General features: G+C 44.4%; 1 protein-coding gene across 2 annotated transcripts; it reads left to right on the plus strand.

Annotated features, from left to right (window-relative positions):
• The first annotated feature begins 779 nt into the window (after nucleotides 1-779).
• lats2 (large tumor suppressor kinase 2) lies at nucleotides 780-23,812 on the plus strand. Of its 2 annotated transcripts, XM_076030907.1 has the most exons (9): nucleotides 780-998; nucleotides 6,247-6,975; nucleotides 15,870-16,002; nucleotides 16,150-17,750; nucleotides 18,243-18,470; nucleotides 18,551-18,905; nucleotides 19,476-19,658; nucleotides 19,822-19,928; nucleotides 20,714-23,812. In XM_076030907.1, the coding sequence occupies exons 2-9, from the start codon at nucleotides 6,607-6,609 to the stop codon at nucleotides 21,254-21,256; spliced, it is 3,519 nt and encodes a 1,172-aa protein (XP_075887022.1). In that variant the 5' UTR covers nucleotides 780-998; nucleotides 6,247-6,606; the 3' UTR covers nucleotides 21,257-23,812. The 2 variants fall into 2 exon arrangements, with proteins under 2 accessions (XP_075887022.1, XP_075887023.1); XM_076030908.1 differs by lacking the exon at nucleotides 6,247-6,975 and having other exon boundaries at nucleotides 781-998.
• The last annotated feature ends 1,602 nt before the right edge of the window (nucleotides 23,813-25,414 follow it).

The following is a 25,414-nucleotide window of genomic DNA, read 5'->3' on the forward strand; positions in this document are numbered from 1 at the left end:
TTGCAGACGTTTCAATGTTTATGTTCAGGATAATTTCTAGGATGGGAAACAGTGGTGTTATGTTTAAAACTGCCACCTCAGCTAGAAGGTTGCGAGTTAGATTCCTGGGACAGTGGCCTTCCTTGTGGAATTTGCATGTTCTCCTTGTGTCTGTGTGGGTTCTTTCTGGCTTCCTCGTTGCACATTTGGCAAACCGGAGAATTTAAATTGTTTATAGGTGGGTATGTAAGTGGTTGTTGTCTTTCTACGTGGGCCTGCGGTGAAGCGCTGACTGGTCCAGCTTGAGAGACATTTTTAGGATAGCCTTGAACACCCATGCAGGAGAAGCTGGATGTATTGATGGATGGGTGATTTCATGAATACTATGTAGTCCTACAGCAGGACTACACTACAGGAATGTAGGTTTCTTAACAGGAACCCACATTCACCACTGTCAGATCAAATAAACACTTTTCTACAATAGTGTTTTTCAATGTTTTGAGACGTTTGTTATTTTCAGAAAGGTTCTTAATTATTGAGAAAATAGGCTACTTTTAATATTTTTAGATTTGTATATTAATATTATCATTATTACCATTAGTAGTAGTAGTAGTAGTAGTAGTAGTAGTAGTAGTAATTGTTGTTGTTGTTGTTGTTGTTGTTGTTGTATTACGCTTATTCGAATTTCTAGCCATATAAACAAAGAACAGCTAATGCTAGGCTAGGCGGAGGAGCGCATGTCCCCAATAGACGATCTATGTGCCCGTTGCTGACGTACGTTGGTCCCTCACGTGACCTGTGGAATGTTAACAATGCAGCGAGTGTCCAACTTTGTGCTGCATTTCTTATCCTGCCCGGAGTCTGGGGAGAAAATGGAGGCTCATTTCATCATATTTACCCGCACTTCGGCCGTAGTCGCGCGGCTGCCGAGCCGTTTCCACTCGGCGGTTTGCTGAAAGCATTCGCTCGTCGGGAATTACTATCCGGTTTTGAGCTTTTCTCCTCACTTCTATCACATGGTAAGTTGAGACTTGACTCTTTTTTTGGGGAAGGGGAGTGGTGGTGGTGGTGCTGCTGCTGCTGGGACTAGTGGAAGTTGTTTCCACGACTGGTGACGGGGAAAGGGGGGTCTCTGTTCAACTTGGTGTTGGTCGGAAAATGAAGCGGTCTGAAGTTCTCCGCGGAGAACACAAGAACCGGGGTCTACCTGCAGAGGAATGTTCGTGTCGGGGCTCCGCTCCACCACCACCACCTCCTCCTTCTCACAGCCTCAACTCCGAGGTTTACAGTGTGAAGGCCACCGGACGCTGAAACCGAAGTTTCCGAATGCGTTCGCGTTCCGAGGGGGGGGCCCTCGACAAGCAGTGGCATCCACTCAGGCTTCAGTTTAATGCTGCATACCTACGAGTTTTAAAATCTCTAGTACTCATGTGAACTGTCTTTGGAGATACTTGTAGTTGTGTACATACTCGTATATTATTGCAAGGAGATGTTTAGGGGCCCTGAGCTTTAGGGACCCCAGAGCCTTCCACTGCTAATTTTAATTTCAACATTTGAATTTTATTATTTGGAGTTGTTTTTTGTTTTTGTTTTTTTTGTTTGTTTGTTTGTTTTTTTACCAATATGGTAAGTACAGCTTCATCTGTGTATATTTGCACAGTCATATGTTTTTCTTCACATGGCAATGCAGGAGGAAAACCAGCTTATACTTGTGCCGGATTATAAAATGGAGAAGCCTTAAAATGTGTAAATAAAAGGATTCTCACACATAATTCCTGTACACACGCTAAGCCTAAAGGCCCGCATAGCTTGGCACTGATGTAACCATGTGGTTTGTTCATGTGTGCTACTACGAAGCTCACAAACACACACACACACACACACACACACACGTACACACAAACACTTTCTCTGTTTTTCTTTGTTCGGCACATTTCTAATAATCAGTAGTTTGTGGTCCAGTGAGCTCAGGTGTGTGACTAGAGTGGGCAACTGATCATCAGACTGGAGTCGACCAGATGATGTCAACAGTGGATTCTTAAGCATTTCCGTCCCTGCTGTGAAAGGTGTTTTTTAACTTTTCATATTTTCACAACACCGTGGTGTCGGGTGACGGCAGGATTTCATATTGTCAGACAGTGCTGTCAGGGATGGAAAGGGTCCAGACAAATGCTGGCAGATGTCGTTTTTTTTTTTTTTTTGGGGGGGTGCGGGGGTGGGGGGTTTATTTTGTGTGGGACTCTTGACTGCACAACAGTTTTTAAAATCAGGAACACAAACCTTTCAAACCTTTCGAAATGAGCTAAGCAAGATGAAAAAAGGTGTGTTTATCATCCACCCATCCCCCTTGCAGGTATGCATGCAGTTATTTTTCTTTGAGCTGTTTAAAGGTCCCATAGTACGCCATCTTCACTTTTGATTTTTTTTTTTGTTTGGAGACTCCAGCGAAGCAGCCTCGCGTCATCAAGTATTCAGAAACCCTTGTTCATCTCTAGAAATGAGTGCATTTAGCTCTCACTTTAGTGTAAAAATGTTGAGTTTTAGCTTAGTGCGGGGAAGGAAGGGGAAGGAAGCAGCACATAGCTGGGGGATGTTGACGCCAACAGCGGAGAGGTACTGATGCCCTTTGTGATATCACAGGGGTTTGATTTCCACAACTGCGTGTTTTAGTCTACATTTGAGCAAATAAAACAAGTAAAGAATGGATGCCTCCCATTTCTGTGGACCTTACTAACGGGCTTGAGGGATACACGTTATTGTAATAAATAATTGATAAAGTGGCTTTTGCATGTGGGACCTTCTTAAATGTGCAACTACTTGAATGAAAAATTCGTTTTTGTAATCTTAAAGGCATTTTCCTCAGAGACAGTTTGTAGTTATCACCCCACATCTTAAAACCACAGCAGGGTGTTTTCCCACAGTCACTAAATTACATAAAAAAAATGTTTTATTTTTTTTATTTTTTTATTTTTTTATTTTTTCTTGTTTGAGTTTTAGAAGTTCCATTTTTTCTCTCTGTTTTGTTTAAAATGCCTCAAATCTGTTTTAATTAAAATGGTTAAAATTGAATTGCTCTTCTGGTTTGCAGAGATTCGTGTGACCTCAAATATGACAAGTGTGTAGCTGTTGAAAGGTCGACTCTTTCTTGTATTTTTTTCCAGTTCAAAGTTGTTTGCAAATATTTATGCATATGCAGTATTTGGCCGAGGGTATTTCACTTAAGTTACAACTTAGAAGGGTTGAGACTCAAGTGGACTCAAATGGAATTAAGGATCTGTTGCATACTGATGACACTCCAGACAACTATTTAAAAGCCCTGTGTATTTTGTTGCTGTCTGTCTGACTTGTGGTTCAGTGTCTTTGCATATTTTTAGGACTTGCCCCTAAAGCCTATTTCCAGACAGAGATCATCCATAATTCTTCTTGGGTTTGTTTTTTTTTTTTCCGGTTTATTTTTGGTTAGCGTAGACTGTCCCATGATTCAACAGTGGCATGAGTTTTACTTGTAGTTACTTGTGGAATGGAATCCTCATTGGTCGAAGCAGGCGCCTGAAGCATTGCAGGAATGGAGGCGAGAGATCCCAGAGATGGGGAAACATTTATGCAGCCTGGCACACACGGCCCCTCCTCACCCCCGCCGCCCTGCAATGTAAGAAAAAAACAACAACAACAACAACAAAAAAAACAAACATGTTTTTGTCCAAGCAAATTGTCGAAACAGTGAGGGCTGTGTCTGCCTCAGAAATGGCCCAAAGGGAAGAAGTATGGGGGCGGTGGGTGGGCGGCTGGGCGGGGGGGTGTCACTTTAGCGGCGTCTTATGCTAGGCTATTTTGGCGAGAATGCCTTGATCCCAGTTATGTACTGCACGCACTGGAAAATGTCTCCTGGCGACGTGGTTGAGATCATCGGGGCAATATTTAGAGCCCATTTTCGATACCTACGATGCAGAACATACCGCATTGAAAGTCAAGCCCAGTTTGAATGTTCTCCGCTCAGCGGCGCCCCCACGGTGGTCTGTAAAAAAGGCAACCGGGGGGGGGGTTCCCGGGAAACGTGTGAATCATGAACTTTTATGAGCTTCTTCGCTTTGATTCGTTGTATTTGTCAGAAAAAGTCGGGGTAAATGTTGTAAATGTTGTTTATTTCATCCCAGACTCAAGTGGAGCAGCCTCACACCATTGATTATCCCCCAACATTTGACAGATCTCAGGATATACTTGGTCCTCCGTTACATCCACCACTGGAAAACACTGGGTTTGAGCTGGGAAGTACTGTATATTAGTGAGGTGTCAGAAAAAACACTAGATACTGATATCGGTCTGGAGACACGTACTGTTGTTGGGGAAAACACTGGCATAGTGGACTTTGCGCAATATGAGCTCCTTCAGCATTGAAGTCAATGTCGGAACTATCCAAAAAAAAAAAAAAAAAAAAAAAAGTGCCTCAAAATTTCTGAGTCTTCAGGTTGTTGCAAGTTGTTTCCAAACAAGAGTCCAAACCCAAAAGTCATCATTTGCAAAAGGCATTCAGCACATTTCCAAACCTGCAGCCAGCATTTTTATGTCTGTACAGAAAAAAACAATTGCTGTCATGATTTTAGTGGAATACTTGACTTCTTGTGTAAGTCATAATAAACTGCTTCCAGTTAAGCAGCATAACCGGCTTGATAACTGGAAACTAGACTGGCTACAAGCCAAACGGATATGTCACACACACACTAAAAAATAATGATTCCAAGAATCTTTGTTGTTGATTCTTCCTCTGGGATTAGTTTAGACACAAGGCCTTTGATTGGATCACTTTCGACCTCAGTTTGCGCTCGTTCTTCGCACCGGCGCGAACCCGAACGAAGGACACGTCAGACAAACGGACCGCGGACAGACGGAGCTGGTGTGCTCGTTTCAGATTGCCTTTAGCATTCTTTGCATTCTTAAAATGCTTTAATTCTCATAGGGACCTGTTAAGGAGTTGTTATTTCTGTCACACCGTTCAGGAATGAACGTTTGATAAATGAGATGAAGCGAGGCAGCGGTGGAATCCTGTCGTCCGTGGCCCAGTGCTTGCGACAATGCAGCAGGCGGGCAAACGCTTTCTGAGCGTCCGAAACGTCCAGTTTTGTGGTTATTCCGCACTACCGACCCAAAGCCAGTTACAGAGGCCGTGTGCAACGATTGTGCACGCAAAAATGTCCCCATCTGATCTGAAGGGCCGATGCTTTTATTTTGTCGCACCGGAGAGACTGCGATCACAGGGGCCGGACTATCGCAGGCAAGGGAGGGACCCGCTGACTTGTTGTGACCCCCACACTGGAGCTCGGCGCTCCGGCCCGGGGTGTTTACCGATGACCATGCACTGCAAGTATGCAGTGACTGGAGCTGACTTTTGTTACCGCAGCTATGCATCCATGGGGCACCGGGGTGGGAGGGTAGGTGGTGTTTTATGACCCGCAGCATTCCTGAATGATGCATTAGCTATGCAGCTACCACTGATTAGCACCGCTATGCAATGTGACTGTGTCGTAAAGATTTCTGGAACCGCTTCGATTTAAAAAAAAAAAAAAAAATTTAAGGTTAAAACAAAAATATAGTGAGGTTTTGAGGAGGAGCTGATCTCACTGACTCCTAATCCGAGCTGCTGCAGTTTTCTGACAGCATTCCCAATAAAAATGCAAACCACGGTTTGGCTTGAGATTGGCTCTTGGCAAGATCTGAGATTGGCAAATCTGTATTTTGAATCCAAACAGAATATTTGACATCATATCGATACCGATAACTAAACATCTCTAATTTATTTGCACGTGTTTGGACGATTGAAGGGGTAGAACATTTTTTACAGAAGGAAACACTTTTCACCCTTTGCCGGTTATAAAATGTACAGTAACCAAACTTAACATGATCACAGTTGCAGGTTTGGAGACATTTTGTTTTATGTTTTTTTACCCGAACAAACACACATACAGTTGCACCCGCACCACACCACACCACACCGAACCACAGTGGTCTCCCATTGCACTGGTAATATGCAGAATTCTTTCCCTCTGTTAAATTCCTGAACAGTTTTGCCCATTAGAAAATGTTTCCATAGCCTCCTGCAGCGATAACGGTAAGCAGAAAATGGATGAAATTTCCAAAATCGTTGCAAAGCGTCCGTCCTCTCGGACATAAGATGCAACCCACCCTCCGCCCGCTTTAAATTTAGCAGATAAGAAAAACAAAACAAAACATGAACACTATGCGTGACCACAGTCTCCATCCCTTCGTCCACAGGCAAACGCTGGCTGCATCATGGTTTGGCTCGGCGGTGCCCTCATGACTGGCTACATTTCCTGGAATAAGCTGGAACCCGAGCCCTGAGAGTCACACCATGGAATGCCTGTAGTTCCGCACTTCACCTCCATCCAGCACCCCACCGGCGGCAGGAATCCGAAAATACGAAAACACAAAGAGGAGGACTCGCCCAAGCCTCTTCCATCCGCCCTCTGGTCGGTGATCCTGGAGCCCAGTTGTCTACTCAGGTCAGCCGGCTCCAAAGTCATCTTCCGGCCCCGCGCACTGGAGCGACCTGCGCGCTCGCCAGCGCCTTTCTTCCATCCGCCGGCGTAGGCGCCTGCGCTGGGCACCGAGGCCATGAGGCCCAAGACTTTCCCCGCTGCCCCGTACGTGGGCAACACGCGCCAGAGGCTCCAGGAGATCAAGGAGGGCCTGAAGCAGCCGGCCAAGCTGGTGAGCCAGGCCCTGCACGGGGGCAGCTCCCGCGCCGAGGGCAGCCGGGGGGCCGACTGCAAGAGCAGCAAGGACGCGGCCAGCCGGCAGCAGCAGCTCCGGCCCCCGCAGAAGTTCAACAACTACCAGAATGCCCTGCGCGAGATTCGCAGGTCCCTCATGCCCTTCGCCAACGAGTCGGGCCCGTCCTCGGGCTCGTCGGCCATTCCCGCCGGGGCCGGGGAGGTCAACCGGCAGATGCTCCAGGAGCTGGTCAATGCCGGCTGTGACCAGGTAAGACGCAGATCTTATAGGACAGTGGTCCTCAACTGGTGGAGTTTCAGGAGGGCCCACATTTTTTTCCTCATATTGAAGTCGCGACCCAAATTAATTACACGAAAAATAAAAATGCTAGCTCACTTGCTAGCCCACTTTCTAGCCCATTATCATGTCTAGTAAATGAATTATTGAAGTGATTGATTTTAATTGTGTCCTGCTAAATAAATCATCCAAATTTTCTCATAAATATTTAAATATGTTAAAATTTTGTGAAACTGCCCACAAAGCCCACCAATTGAGAAACGCTGTCATAGCAGAACCAAGATCTGGTTTTGGATTGTGTGACAATCGTTGAGCGTCCGCATTGCGACTGGGCTACCTGGGTTCAGTCTTCTGGCCAGGTCATACCAAAGATTTAACCTCGAGAGGACGGCCCCTGGGCCCCTCCTACTCTCGTATTCATCCGTTCTCCAAGCCCGGATGAATACAGGGCTATCCGACGTAGAAACCTCTGCCACGCTGAACCCTCCAATCAATTAGTCGCGAAGGCCCCTGAAGGGGGGAGGGGGGGGAGCCAAAGGAATTTCTCAAAAGTATTTCCCAAAAGAGTTTCCTAAATTCTGTGGCATTCTTCCTGCCTTTCTCAAAATCAGAATGAATTATGTATGGCATATGTGGCAGATACAAGGAATTTACCCCCCGCCCCGCAGTTGTAAAATGGATGTGAAATTAAAAAAGGGAAAGAAAACCTCTCAGCACGTAAACAATACAACGTATGTACAATATATATATATATATATATATATATATGTATATATATATGTATATATATGTGTATACATATATATATATATATATATATATATATATATATATATATATATATATATATATATATATATATATATACATATATATATATATATATATACATATATATATATATATATATATATATACATATATATATATATATACATATATATGTAGGCATAAAACAAATTGTAGGAATCTAGAAATTACAGCAATACAAAATACAAATCCAACATTTAAGGGACATATAAACACCTAAATTTCTTTGGCTTGTGGAAATGCATTATTCTGAAGTAGATGCCATAATTTAATACAAGATGTATCTATTATTTATTCCGACTATCCGGTTTATTTATTAGAGGATAGTTGCAAAACGGTGCTTAGGATTGAGTGTCGGAGACTTGAATGTTTTTGCTTTCAATTTGTGGTTGAATACAGACACAGATGTTTTGTGTTCTCATGCACGTTAAAAGCGACCAACCTTTTTTGAATGGAGACTGCAGTTCGTTGGACTTTTTTCCCCCACAAAAGCTACTTTCCCTTCCAAATAGATGAACGAACTATCAAATCTTTTCGAGGGTTTAGTGTGTTCATAATTCACAGAATAGAATTGTTATATAGGACAGTGTAGTGCACGTATGTGTTGGACACTGGAGCACACAGACGTCATCGTTTTTGGCTGCGCGACTAAATTGCTGTTGTTTCTAGACTGCTGCAGTAAAAAAAAAAAAAAAGGGCAAAAAAAAGGCAAAAGCCACTTCACTCGGAGGTTGTTTTTGCAGCTCCTCTGCCTCCTTCATTTAGATTCTTTAATGAGAGCAGCAGAGAGAGTGAGTGCCGTTAAAACCCCGAGATGCAACACAATACAATGCAAGTGCCTCCTGCCAAAGTGTGTAGCGCCGCGGTTACATAAGGGCTGAAATGTCGAAATATCAGGTGGGTTTCTCAACTGCGCCGCTTGGCGCTCGCCTCAACCTTGTCCTGCCGGAGGAATGCGAGAGCGCCGCCAAACATCCCTGAAGACGAGCGAGGAGGGACGGGGCTTCCTGTGGGGAACCGGAGGTTTTGCGGCCTGAAGGTGATACGTGGGTCCTTTCACGCGGGGTTGGCGGCGCTAGCGGATGCTGAAGGACCGTTGATCTCAAGATCAAAAGCGCAACTTTGAGGAGGCCCCGGTAGTCGTTACCCAATGCTCAAGTCTTCAACGCATTAGGCAATAAGAGAGTGTACCTGTAAACAATAGGGGCATAAGAATTCTTTGGAAAGCCTGATGTCAAAGTATGATAGTCATCAGAACCAGGAAGTTCAGTTTGAAAACGTGAATTCCTGAAGCACCATGTGGAGCCTCATCCTGGTGCAGCACTCACTGAGGATGAATAGGAAAGGCTGTGTTTTTTTGGATCACGTGAGGGATGCAAATTATCGATTAATTCATTAATCGTTAGTTGATTGACCGATCGGTTAACGATTAATTGATCAGCGGCGAGAATCTAAATTACACAATGAGAAATGTGTAAGGAACACATTATTTAACCCTCAAATAATGTTGAGGGTCTAATATGACCCAATTCTACATTAGAGAACAGTAAAAACACGCTAAACATTTATCCTCTGACTTTTAGGTGACTTCTAATGGGTCACGTTTAAAAAAAAATTTTTTAAGGTAGTTTAAAAGTAACTTGTTCTCGGTATATTATGACCATCACCGTATCTACAGGTGAATTGCTCTTTTCATAATGATATTAACTACCCGTGTAAAAAAAAAGTTCAATTAATCGCGACTAATTTAATTTAATCGATTATATTCTTAATCGACAATTAATCGTGAATCGATTAATTGTTCACATCCCTAGACCACATCCACTCTCACTGTACAGTATTTGCAGCCAAAATCAAACCGGCCCACAAATAATCTTTTCCTTGTTAATGATGTTATTTATATTTATTTGTTGTTTCAGCGGAAAAATGTCATTTGCAGTATTGCACGATTAAAGGTTACTCATGGTTTCTTTAGAAACTCAATATTGGAACCGTAAATGGGATTGATCCCAAATCAAATTGCAGCTTGACCTGGTTAGATTTTTGGCACGGCAGAAGTTAAAGTTGTGGAGGGCAGGCCCCAGGATGGAACTTGGCATGCGGAGAATGCTCGGCTCAAGCCGCGGCCAAGGAAAAAAAAGGAAGAAAAGGAGGGGAGGGGGAGGGGGGGGAATCTTCCCCCCCCCCTCCAGCGAAGTTATGAGGCTGCTCCTGCTGAGAGGAGGTGTGGGCCTGAGCCAAATTGATTTTTAACTGATCACAGCCCAGGTCCGCTGATAACGCAACCTTTGCTCTATTTTCACCGCCGTTATCGGTGGGATTTTTTCTGTGTGTCGCTTCTTTTTATTTCACAAGATTTCAGGCAGTTGTGGTTTTTTGTTCACTTTCATGTCTGTGAATCTCATTCTGAAGTTCTCTTTGAATGTGTCTGTGGCACGAGGTTGTACCAGAAGAGTGCAGCGAATTTGTGCTAGAGCCTCAGCTCAAATCATTCGACAAATTGTGAATTCAGATTTTTGTCGCCAACCCTGTTGTTCCGGTTTCCCCCCCGCATCCGTTCACTCTTTAGACCAAACCATCACATGATGGATGCTTCAAATGTTTGTTGAGAAACAGCCTGTGACTGTAGAGTTCTGCTTGGCCAGTCATCCATGTACTGTATGTTACTTGCAATGTTGTTGGGATTACTCCATAAAAGTAATCCAACTACAGATTACTCCTTTAAAAAGTAATTTAATTACTTCTTCAACTACTTTGTTTCATAAGTAATTACTATTACTCAATTAGACGAGATGAACTCAAATGTTTGTACTTCCAGCAACAAACGCAATCATTGCTTTCGGTTGTTTTTCTAAATTTCAGACATTTTGTGGATAATGAGACATTTTTAGCTTGCAAAATATTTCGGAAAAGTAATGGAATCGTTACGTGATAAAGTAATTATGACATAATTACCAGTTTTTCCACAGTGAACCCGTTACGTTACTCCGTTACTAAAAAAAAAGTAGTTCAATTACAGTAGTAGATTACTTAGCAATAGACTACTCGCCAACACTGATTACTTGTCTAATTGAATCATAATTCATCACAGGCAGAGTCCATTATTCTGCACAGTGTTGAATGTACAGGTTACCCCCCCCCCCCTTCCCCCCGACTTTGTGGAGCAGCCTGACATGATGAATACAAAAGAAAAACCCTATATAGATCCATATAGAACGGTGTGTTTAGCCCTTCATTAACAGGTTTTACAGATATATCAAGTACGGCTGTGGGTGTCACTTACCTGGCAGAGGTATGATTGCCCCCTCTGTGATATCACAGAGGGGGCTGCATGTTTCTAACGCATGCAGCCCCTTCTGAGGACTGGATCAAGAAAATACAATTTAGTTATGGACTTTCCTCATTTCTCTTTAGAGATTATTAAATTACAAATATTGGTTAAGTGGATTTTGCATAACATGAGACCTTTCAACGGCTCCGACATCTGTTAACAGTGAAAACCGTGATAATCCAGTTGGCAGGAATGCTCAGTTTCGCTCTTTTTCCTCCCGCCAACCGTTGTGGGGCGATTGGAGCAGTTGAGGGCCGAGTCAATACAAACAGGAAAAGAACATTCAATGACTGCAGGGTGGAACAGTTCCTTCTGCCGGCATGTCTCCCGGCTGTGCCGCCATCGGACTCCACCGCGGCGTCTTTGTCCCTCTTTGTGTTTTGCTCCATTCTTGCCAGGAATGCACAGTGATTGTTTTGATGCACGTCAACAACACAGCGAGATTGCGTTTAATTACGGGTTGGATGGTGGCGGAGCAGTATAGCGTGTCGCAGTAGGTACGTTACGAGGAATTTACACACAAATTGCCCAGGTTAAATGTTGTGTAACTGATCTCACACGGAGAGGAAGTGGTTTTTGAAAAACCCTTTGTATCCCGAAAATGCTCCTTGTCATGGTTTGATTTCTTTCCTTTGACACTTCAAGCCCAACTCGAAGATACAAATCGTGTCAAAAGGCTGAATGTCAAACGTCGTGCATGACTGTTTCAGCACCTTGGCCACCATGTGCAGTGTGACAGTGCTGCAGTGAGAGCATCACAAGTTCAAAAAATAAATTGAACTCAATCCTGCTCAAGATTGAACACCTCTCGAGCTGGGTCAGTGCATGACCTCACCCTCTTGGGAAGCTCTGAAATCACATTGGCCTCCTTATCACCGACTTGTGGCCTCATCTTCCCCATCCACGTCACTTTTGTCATTTCAACCCTTTGTTTCCAACAACGCATCATGTATCCTATAATGGACGGATGTGTGAGAATTCAAACTGAAGGTCACTGCTTTGCGTCTTTCTGGAACCCGACCTTCTCCTTCTCCTCCTTATCAACTATTTTTATCGCTTCCTTTTCATCTGTCCCATCTTCCCCAGATGCAAATTACTGAGCAATGTGGCCTCTTATGTAATCCATTTTTTTTGTTGTTTTTTTTGTTTTTTTTTCCTGAAGGAGGAAATGTTTCAGGGAGGGGAGGGTGGGAGCGCTCTGGGTAGGTGGCATGCCGTGCATCGAGATGGCAGGGGGCGGGAGGGGAAGGGAAAGGAGGGGCGCGGCCTACAGTTTCCTTTTTCTAAAATCCCCCGCCATTCCTCACAGGCCGTCCACTGTACGCACAAAACTTGTGACCAGGCCGGAAACTGGAGCATGCTTTGCATATTAAGGGCTTTTCTGAGTGTGAGCAGGCAAACTGCTGCTGTTTACGTAACCGTTACGCCAACAGGACATAGTTTGGAAGGCGGCGGGTTTGTGTTTTTCGGGCAGAGGACGCAGCTGTCTCCGCCTCGTGCTGCCGTCCTTCTTTTTGGTCGACACCGCGCCGTCCACCTCCGCTGGATCTTCGGATTTAAGCCGAAGGCGACGGAGGAGATCTAGAGCGGGTTTTGTGGCTCTCTCTCCGTGCGTAAATGACGCGTGGACGTTCCCCCATTGGCATGTCCACCCATCTGGTGAAGAGCATCCTGCATGTGGCTTTGATTTGTAGGGTCCCATGTTGGAATGTGTTGCAGAAGTGGGTCAACGAGACGAGCGATTTCGCAAAAACCTGCGTATGTGTGGTCAGGTGATGATATTTTTTTTTTTTTTGGGGGGGGGGGGGGGGGGGAATGGTGGAGATGGAGAGAAAAAGATCATCCAGCATACGAATAACTCAAATTCCTGCTTCCTGACTTGAGGAATGTGAGCAAAGGAACATCTGTCGCCATGACAGCTGCGGTAACCAGGGCCCGCCTCAGCACACAACAGACAAGTTCAACAGAAGAGCGAAATGAGAAGAGAAATTAGATTGTTTTGCAGCGCTTTAATTCAGTCCCTTGTGTTAAAGATCTCATATTGAACCGCTTTCATTTCATCAGTGGTCTCTAAACAGTGTAACCAGTGTTTCTAGCCTGCCAATAAAAAGAAATTTGAAAAGTCCATCCATTTTTTTTTGTTTGATCTGCATTTTACGGTATATGTCCTAAAAATATGCCATTCCCTATCAACTTTGGGATGTCACAACGGACATGTTTTTTCCAGCTGCCTTATCTTTTTTCCCCATTCCAAGCTTGTGGAAGGTCCCACAAAGCATCAATTCAACTAGGAGGTTGTAAACAGAGCGATGAACGTAGCGTTTTCTGGAGATCCAGAGTGCTTCTTGGGTCATTTTTTTTTTTTTGTGCGCAGCTGCCTTTTGGACATGGAGCGAGTCAGAGAAGGACACATTGTGACTTTACTGGGCGTCTCTGGCAGGCAACACACACCCCTGGCTACAGAGGAATGCAACAAATACACACATGCATGAACACACAGGAAAGAAAGTATAAACACTAGTGTTTAAGTGTGTGTGTGTGTGTGTGTGTGTGTGTGTGTGTGTGTGTGTGTGTGTGTGTGTGTGTGTGTGTGTGTGTGTGTGTGTGTGTGTGTGTGTGTGTGTGTGTGTGTGTGTGTGTGCGAGAGAGAGAGAGTAGTTGAGCTGCAGTGGGAAGGACACACTGTGATGGACACACAGATACACAGTGATTGCAGGAGGCATAGAAAATGTGTGGCCTTGGCATTTCCTGGTTTTTTCGACCTCGCTGTGCCTACGGCTGAAATGTCGCCCTACTTTTAGACCATTTGTGTTGGACTTGGTTTCCTGAAAGCAAATAAAGCTGTTCATTCTGTTGATGAAAGGTGGGATTTCACAAAATTGATTGACTCTAAGTATACAAGTGCATGGATTTGTTATATTTGCTATTAAAGGGAACGTTTGACATTTTCAGAGGTTCTTATGGTGGAAATCTTATTCAAAGCATCCATGACATAGCAAAGTAAAGTAAAACTGACATTTTATTTAACTTAATTCCTAAGATACATTTTTGAAATAATCAATCATTTTAAATATCTTAAGAGTAAACCATCAATAAAACATAACCAGAAAAAACAAGTAAGTTTGAAAAAGAAATTTAAGGGACTTACGAATTTGTATGTGAATGTCCACAGAATGGAAAAATAATACCAAAACACTGACCATTTGTGAAATGGAATTCAAACAAAAACGAAATAGGGTTTCTCCCTGAACTGAAGTTTCGGTACATTTAAGTTTGATGTGTCTTCCAGGTTCCATTTTCAATCAGTGTTACAACATCAGTCGGAATACACAGCAGTACAGACTGAAATCCATATATTGTCATCGCCATAAAGTAGAAGAATTTCAAACGTGGTTGCGATACTGCGTATGGCCAACAGGGCACCTGAATGCTGGCTCCGTCGGAGAGGCTGGCCAGAGGTCTTCAGCTCAAGTGTCTTTACACTGAGGTCATTTGCCATTTGAGGGGATTTCCTCAGCTATGTGTGGGTCACTCAGTTGGGGTGGCGACGGCAGGTTATTATTATTTTTTTACAGTTGTATTTTTCTTTGCAGTAATGTGTTTTTTCCCATTTGTAAAGACATTTTCTTAAGCTACATATATTTAACATATTTTTCATATAAATGTATGTGTGTGTGTGGCTTTTTCCAAGCAAGACAAATATTTCACAAATTGCAGTAATTGCAGAAATGTTCAACATGGAACAAAACATTGTCTGTGTTCATCATAAAACTCAATATTCCCTGATTTGCCACGGTTAATTACAGTCCATGCTATTTTCCGTCAATGACCTATTTTTATAATTTCCCATGACAATCTGTTATGATTGCATTCCATGAAACTGTCATTTGTCTTTTGTTGCACTTTTTAATAAGAAGCCTTAGTGTTTGGCGCCAGTTTAAAATCTGCCTGCTTTATATTAAGAAAAGAGTAACAACCTAATCTAATTTCTTCCACATTTTCTTGCTTTTTTAAGCCATAAATTACATGGCGCTATTGAATGAAAGACACCAAAGTGGTTAACCGGCATTTTTTAAGATAGGTGACCTACATACCTTCAGCCTTTTACAGTGCTCCACCTGTTGGAGCCAGGGATGAGCTAACCCTAACCCCATGTGTGAGTCAAGACGGAAAAAAGTCTGTGCAAATATTTATGTGATGGAAAATAGAAAAAAAAAAATGACTGGGACTCAAAGATCCCCAAGAAACATTTCTATTGCATCGTCATCAAACTTAAACTATTTGACATAGTTGACACATTTGGGTGCCGAATCAGTAATGGTTCTATTCAAAATATTACTAGCCTCTTCAAAAAAGAAACATTCATGGTCCACTTATCATTTGACCTGGGTTAAGTGGTAAGTTTTATGTGGGTTTTTGTGACAAGCACAGGAAGCTTTGGTATGTGACCCAATGTGGACAGGATGCAGGTGCTCAAGCACCTAATGTTTTGCTTCTTTAATTTGTTATTTTTTTTCTTTTGAGATGTATATAACCCCAAAAACACAGGCATGTTGCTTTTATAACAATTGGGGGTTAAACACCAGCAGTCATATACCTTTGTTATGTTTCTAGGTCTGTACTTTTGGGATTCTTTATGTTTAGCAAGTACTTTTGCAGCCACTTGTGTTCTAACTTAAATAACAATAAACTAACCTTGGCCTCTATTTTTGTGAATGCTTTACAGGAGATGGCTGTAAGGGCACTGAAGCAGACAGGAAGTAGGAACATTGAAGCGGCCTTGGACTACATCAGCAAAATGGGTTACCTTGATCCTCGCAATGAGCTCATCGTCCGCGTTATCAAGCAGACTTCCCCAGGTACTTAGAACCTCAAGACATAAACTTGTCAAGCAGATATTAATTATGTCCTCAGTTCTTCATGCTCTTATTTTGTGTACAACCAGTACCACTCCTTGGCTCAAAAAGATATGCCTAGTGTGCTTAATATCCATCATGTTTCTCTAGGAAAAGCTGGCATGCCAAACTCAATGGACCACCGACCTGCCATGGAGGCCTCAGGGGAGGCAGGTGCCATGCCTCCATACCACCAGATGGGGGCTCCAATGTATGAGGGACCAACTGGTTATGGTCCGGATGGTGAAATACCCAGGCCCTACATGAGCTCTCCGCCTGTCATGAACTACATGATGTCCCCGTCCGGTGCACCACAAGGTCCTGCCATGGGGAATCCAATGGGTCGCCCTCCCAGTATGGGCTCCTATCCACCCGTCATGGCCCCCCAGGGCAACCCAGCCAACACTATGTACCCACCTGGAGCCCAGCAGAAGGGATATCCAGGCGGTCTGGAACAGCATGGGCCCATGATGAGCTACAACGTCCCTGGCCAGCCTCTGCAGCTCCAGCCTCAGCCACCAGGGGGCCCCGTCCCAGGTCCCCACTATGACTACGGCCATCCAAGGCCACACATGATGGAGCCTGCAGGCTATGGAGTAAAGAGGACTGCCTCCTTTCAGAACAAGATGGCACCACCTCCAATGGCACCCCAAGACAACTACGTCAACATGCAGGGCAAGGGTGCCATGGGCCAGAATGGTCCTGGAGCAGGAGGGGGAGGTTATCCCGCCAACTTGTACCTGGCCCCTCATTCCCACCCACGGCAGGCCAGCCCCACGTCCCACCAAGTCCACATAATGTCCCGTTCCCCTGGAGGTGTGGGAACCATTGGCCCTGACTTCCCCGATATTCCCCAGGGATTGTTAACGCCATCTAGGGCCAGCCTCAACTTGGACATCTATGAGCACCACTGGGCAGGACCCCCAGGTCCGGAGGGGGGGCCCCCGCCAAGGCAGCCCCAGCCACAGGGTCCATTTAGGGGCGAGGTGCGCGTCCCAAGCAGAACCAACTCCTTCAACAGTCGCTCTGCTGTTCCCAACGGTGTCCGTCCCACCATGGCGGCACCGCCTACGGGTGGCAAACAGGACCCCTCTATGGGCCCACCAAACACGATCACAGCTGTGACCTCGCCACCCATCCAGCAGCCAGTCAAGAGTATACGTGTCATGAGGCCAGAGCCCAAGACGGCCGTTGGGCCATGCCACCCCAGTTGGATGAGTGCTCAGGCCCAGGATGCAGGCGAGCCACTGCCCTACATGGCGGAGGAACCCTACCCTCTAGAGCCTGCCCAGGAGCCACGCTGCCCACCACCTCCTTACCCCAAAAACCTGCTCATGCCGGGGACATCTGGTGAACCGGGAGCCATGGAAGGAGCCGGCGCCCTGTGCGTGCCTCAGGAGCTCAGCAGCACAGTAGGCAGAGGCACACACGGGGGCAGTGGAGGGAGTGGGAAGGCTGAAGACGGCCAGCAAGTTAAGGAGAAGACCAAGATGGCCAAGGGTGATAAAAGTGTGAAGGACAAAAAGCAGATTCAGACATCCCCTGTGCCGGTGAGGAAGAACGGACGCGATGAGGAGAAGAGAGAGTCGCGCATCAAGACGTACTCGCCTTTCGCCTTCAAGTTCTACATGGAGCAGCACATAGAGAATGTGATGAAGATCCACCAGCAAAAGCTGAATCGTAGGCTTCAGCTGGAACAGGAGATGTCCAAGGTGAAACGCTCGCTTTTACAGAATGCAGTGTGAAATTGTTGGAAGTCATAATTACCTCATGGTTAAGCCCACCTTTATGTTGATTTATGAATCGTAAGATTCATAAGACTGAGCGAGATGATGGACATGCTTTGCTTTATTGCTGCTGGAAAACCTTTTGCCCAATAGTCCTGCCCATCTGAAAAATACAAGACATTTCACTGAGGCCACACATTTTGACAATCTTAGACAATCTGAAGATCTTAGAGGGTGGTCTTGCAGTACTTTTAAATTATAATATACTTCTAGCCCCATATCCTGGGATGAAAAGTCAGGCTTATCAGTCTTCCATTTACAAGAGCTTGCCATAAACTATTATCTATGTTTTCAAAGTGATTGAAAGGTTGAGGAAGATTGAAATTACTGTCTCCGTCTCTTATAATATAAGCAAGACTGATTTTTAAAAGAAGAGAGGGAGATCATCCACTTAACACCTCTCCTTTCTCCCTCTAGGCGGGCCTATCAGAAGCAGAGCAAGAACAGATGAGGAAGATGCTGAACCAGAAAGAGTCCAACTACAACCGACAGCGTCGTGCCAAAATGGAGAAGTCCATGTTCGTCAAAATCAAAACGCTGGGCATCGGTGCCTTTGGGGAAGTGTGTCTTACTCGTAAGGTGGACACAGGTGGACTGTACGCCATGAAAACATTGCGCAAGAAAGATGTTCTCAACCGTAACCAGGTAACTTTTCGGCAATACACTGTTGAAGTTGAAGAATTTCTCATGCAGACTGGATTAAACAAACACTTTCTGCTGTCCAGGTGGCTCATGTGAAAGCAGAGCGAGACATCCTGGCAGAGGCGGACAACGAGTGGGTGGTACGTCTCTACTACTCCTTCCAGGACCGTGAGAGCCTTTACTTTGTCATGGATTACATCCCTGGAGGAGACATGATGAGCCTGCTCATCAGAATGGGCGTCTTTCCTGAAAACCTGGCCCGCTTCTATGTGGCCGAGCTCACACTGGCTGTTGAGAGCGTCCACAAAATGGGCTTCATCCACCGCGACATCAAGCCTGACAACATCCTCATTGACCAGGACGGACACATCAAGCTGACGGACTTTGGCCTCTGCACAGGCTTTCGCTGGACGCACAACTCCAAGTACTACCAGAAAGGTAATGGTGATTAGACCGGGAACTACTGTGTTTCTTTGGTTTGAAGTCTCGGACTCCATTCAAAGTTCCCATGCTGCATAAAATTCACATTACCATTTTTTTTTCTTACGATGTGTCTGTTGACTTACAGTAATTATTAGTCATTCCTTCACTTGAGAGACTGTTGGAGAGAAAGTTTTGGTTTGAGAAGCTGAGTGATGGAACCATTGCATGAAACAAATTTTTACTGCAAAATTTACAAAGTTGAATTCATCCTGCACCGAAGCAGTTCAACATTGAGTTACCACCATAATGCAAATCACTTCATGGAACACAGTTTCGGGGCTACTGTTTGCAAGTAAACATTCTATGACTAGGCTAGGGTAATAACAAAACCCATATAAACACACATTCATAAATAATACACACATTCATTTTTATAAAAAAATTAAAAGCAAACTTTTAATCGTGATTAATCTAGATTAATTAATTTCAAAATATGAGATTAATTGGTATGAAATGCAGCGTTTAAAAAACAAATCATGCTGAGAGTGGACTTGAGTTGCATCTTTCCCTCCCCTCTTTCTCCAGGGAGCCACATTAGACAGGACAGCATGGAGCCCAGTGACTTCTGGGACGACGTGTCCAACTGCCGCTGTGGCGACAGGCTGATGACACTGGAGCAGCGGGCCAACCGACAGCATCAGCGCTGCCTGGCTCACTCACTGGTGGGAACGCCAAACTACATTGCCCCCGAGGTGCTGCTGCGTAAAGGTGGGTGAAAATGTGATGCACGTGCTCACTGCATTAACATGCTATATATTGGACACACAACAACAACATTCTGGACCCAAGACCAACGTTCAGATGAATTCTTCTCTGTGACTGAACATACAGTGGTTGAAAGTTCCTCTGAAGAAAGGTCTCTTGTGCGCAGGTTACACTCAGCTGTGCGACTGGTGGAGCGTGGGAGTGATCCTGTTCGAGATGTTGGTAGGACAACCACCCTTCCTGGCCGCCACACCCACCGAGACCCAGATCAAGGTTGGTAAAGAAGTGGACACTCTTTACTTTGCCTCAAACCTGCCTTGACAGCAAAAAGATATCAGGACAGGTCTTTTTTTTTTTTTTTTTTTATCTCTCTCAATGTTAAGAGGAAGTGTTGTAAGATAGGGTGAGTATGCAGTAACAAGGAGGAAAGACTTATTTCGGTGTGCTCGTCAGAAATCACTGGGGCATCACTATAGAACAATGCATACACTAAAAAAGGAAAAGTCCCCTTTGGACCAGCTTCCGTTTGATGTGGTACTGCCCTCTGCTGTACTGAACCAGTAAAGGTGGCTGTTTTTGTGGCTGAATTCAACGTTCAAATCTGGATATTGCTTATAGCCTACGTATGACAACCTGATGGACCAGGAAAACCAAGATGGTTGGATGGGATGGGATGAATATCTTTTCTTTTTTAATGACCTTTTAATTTTTGTTGGTATTTAGTTTGTTGTTTGTTTTGATTGTTTATTTTTCCAATCTCAGTAAAGTGGATTCAAGTGAGAGTTGCAGTTTGCCTTGGCCCAATCCATGCCCAATGTCCTCTACATTCTGCAAGGTTCTGTCAATCTAGCAGTAGAGCTAAAGTGGCTACTAGGAGACCCTGCAGAGTGTTCAAAGATCAGTCTTTGTCCAATAAGTGGACTGTATTTTATTTCAAGTCTGCATTTGTAGTTTTTATCATTGCACTAGAGACTGTACTGTGGACTTGTTACCAAACCTGCAACCAATGAAATTTTGATTATTACATAATAAAGCCTGACCCCTCCCCCACTCTGCAGGTCATTAACTGGGAGAGCACACTGCAGGTGCCTCCCCAGGTCAAACTCAACCCAGAGTCCGTCGACATCATCGGCCGCCTCTGCTGTTCCGCCGAGGACCGCCTGGGCTCTAACGGCGCCGGCGAGATCAAAGCCCACCCCTTCTTCACGCCGCTGGACTTCTCCAGCAACCTGCGGCAGCAGCCGGCGCCCTACAAGCCCAAGATCGCCCATCCGATGGACACGTCCAACTTCGACCCCGTGGAGGAGGAGGGCGGCCCCGGCGCGTGGAGCGACAGCGAGGACAGCACGCGGGCGCTGGACTTGCTCTGCTCGCCCAACGGGAAGCACCCGGAGCATGCCTTCTACGAGTTCACCTTCCGCAGGTTCTTCGACGACAACGGCTGCCCCTTCCGATACCCCAAGCCCCCCGAGGTGCCGTCGGGCCTCCCGGGGGCCGCGTGCATGGGCCCGGACGAGGAGGGCGAGCAGGGGGAGCAGGAGGAGGACGATGAGGACATGGAAGGGGAGCAGGGGGAGGGGTGCGAGCCGGTGTATGTGTGAGGCACCTCCCCCCCCCCCGCCCCCTTCACCCACTTCTGTTTGTATGTATGCGGAGGTGTGCATGCTGCGTGTATTTATGCATATCTGGCATGTGTGATTATTGGGCTGTAGGAGCAGGAGTGACGAACGTCGCCACCCAGTGGAATCTAGAGTGCATCCATTACTGACTTCGAACACCGACTCCCCCCCCACCCCCAACCGATCTGGGACCAAGGAGCGACATTCTGAACGCGTCGGCGCCGATGCGTCTCCTCTCGGCGGGACTTGACCCCGAGACCCCGGAGGGAGTCGACGTTTTGTTTTTTTGTTTTTTGTTTTTCGGGAATTGCGAGGATGTCTGAACCGCGGAGGCGAGAGTTTTTTGTTTTTTTTTTCCTCATCCCATTCCTTCCACCCCTGTTGGTCTTACAGAGGACTTGAAACACCTCGGCAGCCTCCTCCCGACGCAGTTGGGACTTCCCCGGTTCCGCACGAGCTGCTTCTTACACTCAAGTAATCGGACGCAGCGGCGCAAAGAGCGCAACCGGTTGACCCGTCGATTGCAGGGGGAAGGGGGGTCGAGGTGAGGGAGTTTGGGGGGGGGGGGGAGGGGGGGGGGGAGGCTCCTTGACAGCTGCTGCATAATAAGCTACAAAGACGCATGTATGCACGTCACGTGCACACACACTTGGACACACACACACACAGATGCGTGCGCGCGCCTTCATCCATTAGAACCGCAGCTTAGTCGCGACGGAAATAAAGACGTCGCTTACTGACATGTTTCACTTACAGTGTCATTGGTGCTTAAAGTTGGCTAAGAATGATGCGTGTCATTTAAAAAAAAACAAAACAACAATAATGGAACACTTTCATTCCATCATCTGTATTGTATCACTATCATTCAGGGTGATGGTTTTTGTTTGTTTTTTCAGCGTGGTGCCTCATCCCTGTAACCTGAGACATTTCTGTTACACCTTCCTTGTATTCGTAAATGTGTACATGCTCACTGATTCTTCTCCCCATAAGGTCCCAGTTTTACCGATATACCAGAGTGGCCTTGCACAAGTCATCCTCCCCAAAAAAATCTCGGAGAGGTGTGAGATCACAAAGGGCTGTTAAATAGAATTGTATGTTTAACACCCACTTTCTAAAAAAGTGGCACAAGCAAAAGGAAAACTTTTTTTTTTTAATATAAAGGATTGAGTTCGGTGACAGTTTATTGACACAATTTAATTTAAAAATACTGGCGCAGCTCTAAATGCCGTAATACGTATATTTCGGGTCCTGAAAACAAGGCCTTAAAAGAGTCTCAGCTAAGTTGCCAGATGTGGTTTAGCCCAATCGGAGATTGATGGATTGAGAGAATCAATTGCAGAAGTTTAGGCGAAGAAAAATAATCTATTTAAAAAAATAAAAAAATAAAAAATAAAAAAAAAGACTGAAACCAAATGAATTTTAAGGAAATAAACCATTCAGGTCAAACACGCGCGCGCACCGACACGTTTTCAGCAAGGAGCCTACTTTACTTTTAACCGCAACTTTACAAAGGAGCAACACTTCAAGCAGCCTTGTCCTCCGTCTGGAGCATAAATAAAGCAATGTTTTCCTACAGCAGCAAACATGTGATAGTATGGTTAAGTGCAATACAAAAAAAAATACATTATATATATAGTTTTCTAAACACTTACTCTCCTTTTGAATGTTTAGTACTGAAAGTGTACAAATATATTGCTTTATATATATATTTTTTTCCCTTTTCACTTACAACATGCTGCTTAATATTGTGGTTAATATTATTTACTTTATTATATAAGTGTTATATGCGTACCTTTTTTTGTTTTTTACTGTTTTTGTGTTTTTATCTCATGGTTTAACAAAGTGTTGGTTTTATCCGCGGGTGTGCCTGGAGGTTTTGAAAGTCATGAGCTGTTATGTGCCTTTTCCAATTGAATGTCAGAGCTTGCAAGGGGAACGGGACGAGAGTTGGGGAGGGGGAAAAAAAAACATTGAATAGTGTTTATTTTTTTTTGCTTTGTTTTAATTTTGTTTGTTAATGCCCAGTTTTGATGGAAGACTCCCGGCCTGCGGCAGTCAGGCTGGTCCTGAGTGCAGGTGGTCCTGGGGTCCAGATCAGGAAGTGATTGAGGAAAAAAGGCAATAAGATGCAAGAGCAGGACGAGCAAAAGGCAGGTTGGATTCAGGAAATGTGATTTGAAAAAAATATGTATTGAAAATGCTTTTATTTTTTTTTATTTTTTTTTTGCCCCTCTATTTTACAAAACATTTATACAAAGAGTTGCTGTTTGGTACCTTATCAATTTAAAAAAAAAAAATACCACACACACGTGTCACATGACTGCGCCTTTCACTTGAGACACTTCACTTCAGCCGTGTTCTGCTGCCCTGCGTTGACGACGCTGTCATCCTTTAACTCTTTTTTTTTTTTTTTTTTTTTTTTTTTTTGCTTTTTTGACAATCAGTAAGCGGTTCTCACTGCGAGCGACTCTTCCAACAGCATTCTGTTTCGACTGGCTGACACAGGCGATTTGTATACAGCTGGCATAACAATGGTGGGGGAAAAAAACAATGAATGGGATTTGTCACGGAAGGTGTTTTTTGTTTCGGGTTTCACCTCTTCGGCTTTGTCTATGGATATGCATTTACGTTTGAAGTGCTTTGAGACTCTCGTCGTCATCGTTCGCCCTCTCCCTGTTTGTTGAGAAGCTGACCGAGCGCTCTGCTCCTCACACCGGCCTCCTTTACCTGCTCTGAGAAGATTCAACCTTGTGGACCTGAGATTGAAGAGAAAGATTGTTAAGAGCGCACACTTTCTAAAAAAAAAAAAAAAAAAGTAAAGCGAGCAAAAAGGCGTAAAGGGTGGGCTTTTCCCATTCAGTGAGAGTTCAAAGGTCAGATATCCAAGTTGGGAAACAGTCACTTTTTAATAAGTACTTGTTGCCAGCTGTCCAACATGAAGCAGCCCCAGCTGGATTAGAGAAGGATGAAGTGCCTTGTGGAAAACGTCATCTCAGTCGCCTCCATCCAGACACACCTTCAACGTCTCCCAACCTCTCTTTGACTGCTATGCGGAGGGGGGTGGGGAGCTTTACAAGAAGAGCTTTGACCTTTTTTTTTTTTTGCTTAGCGTGTGAGTTCCATGGTGTGCTTGTGTGCTTGTGTGCGTGTGCATGTGAGGGTCCCCCCCCCCTACCCCCTAGGTTACACCTTGATGACTGACAATCTGAGTTGTTGTCCTTCCATCTGATTTCTACACACAGCTTACTTTTTTTTTTCTATCTTTGTTCTATGGAGCCTCTTAATGCCTTTGACGCTCCTTAATGTATGATGCAAGTCTGTTACTCTCGAATTTATATTTATACAAATATACATATTTTTTGTATCTTTCCCCCTCCTTTTTTTCAACCCCCCTTCCTTTGTTCTAATGTTTTCAAATTCAGTCCATATGCAGTATTATAGTTGATGTAATGTGGACGGCTATCTCTATCGCTCACTTTTTTTTTTTTTTTTTACATTTTTATGTCTGAACATTTGTAAAAAAAAAAAAAAAAAAAAAAAAAAAAAAATGCTTTCACAGTCTGTGTGTAAAATGTATGTATGAATTAAATTAACCAACTTGAACTTGTGGTTTACTTTCATTCAGTGAACAGAAGGTAATGAACGAGCCTGATTATATCCCAAACTAGAAAGTATCCTAGTCTCTCTTTGGAGTCGAATATTAACCACATTTATTATCCCATTATTATGATCCACCCGAGGTCAAACAAAAACAAAGCAAAACAATTCATCATTAGCAGCATGGTACAGTAAGAGACAAACAAAGAAAGGAATCGACTACTACTGTTTACTGAAGTACATTTCAAAACATATACTTTCTTGCTTTTACTATAGCGAATTAATTGAATAGGTACTTTTAATTTAATTTTTAGTATATTTTACTGCAACTTCTAAAACTTTTACTCAAGTACAGAATGTGAATACTTTTGACACATCTGCTTCGCCCTCTGTTTACCGCCACCTGTAAAACAATGTGTCTTACTTCTACCAGTAAGCTGAACAAGATACCAAAATGTACGGCTGTCCTTCATGACTTCACAAGTAGGTTGGATTATTATTATTATATTTTTTTTTGGAAGATCTTGCTGAGGTGGAGCTAAC

Source organism: Nelusetta ayraudi, unplaced genomic scaffold (assembly GCF_046127955.1).
Source record: "Nelusetta ayraudi isolate G7.1 ecotype Tasmania unplaced genomic scaffold, CSIRO-AGI_Nayr_v1 ptg000031l, whole genome shotgun sequence".
In the NCBI taxonomy this organism is placed as follows: domain Eukaryota; kingdom Metazoa; phylum Chordata; class Actinopteri; order Tetraodontiformes; family Monacanthidae; genus Nelusetta; species Nelusetta ayraudi.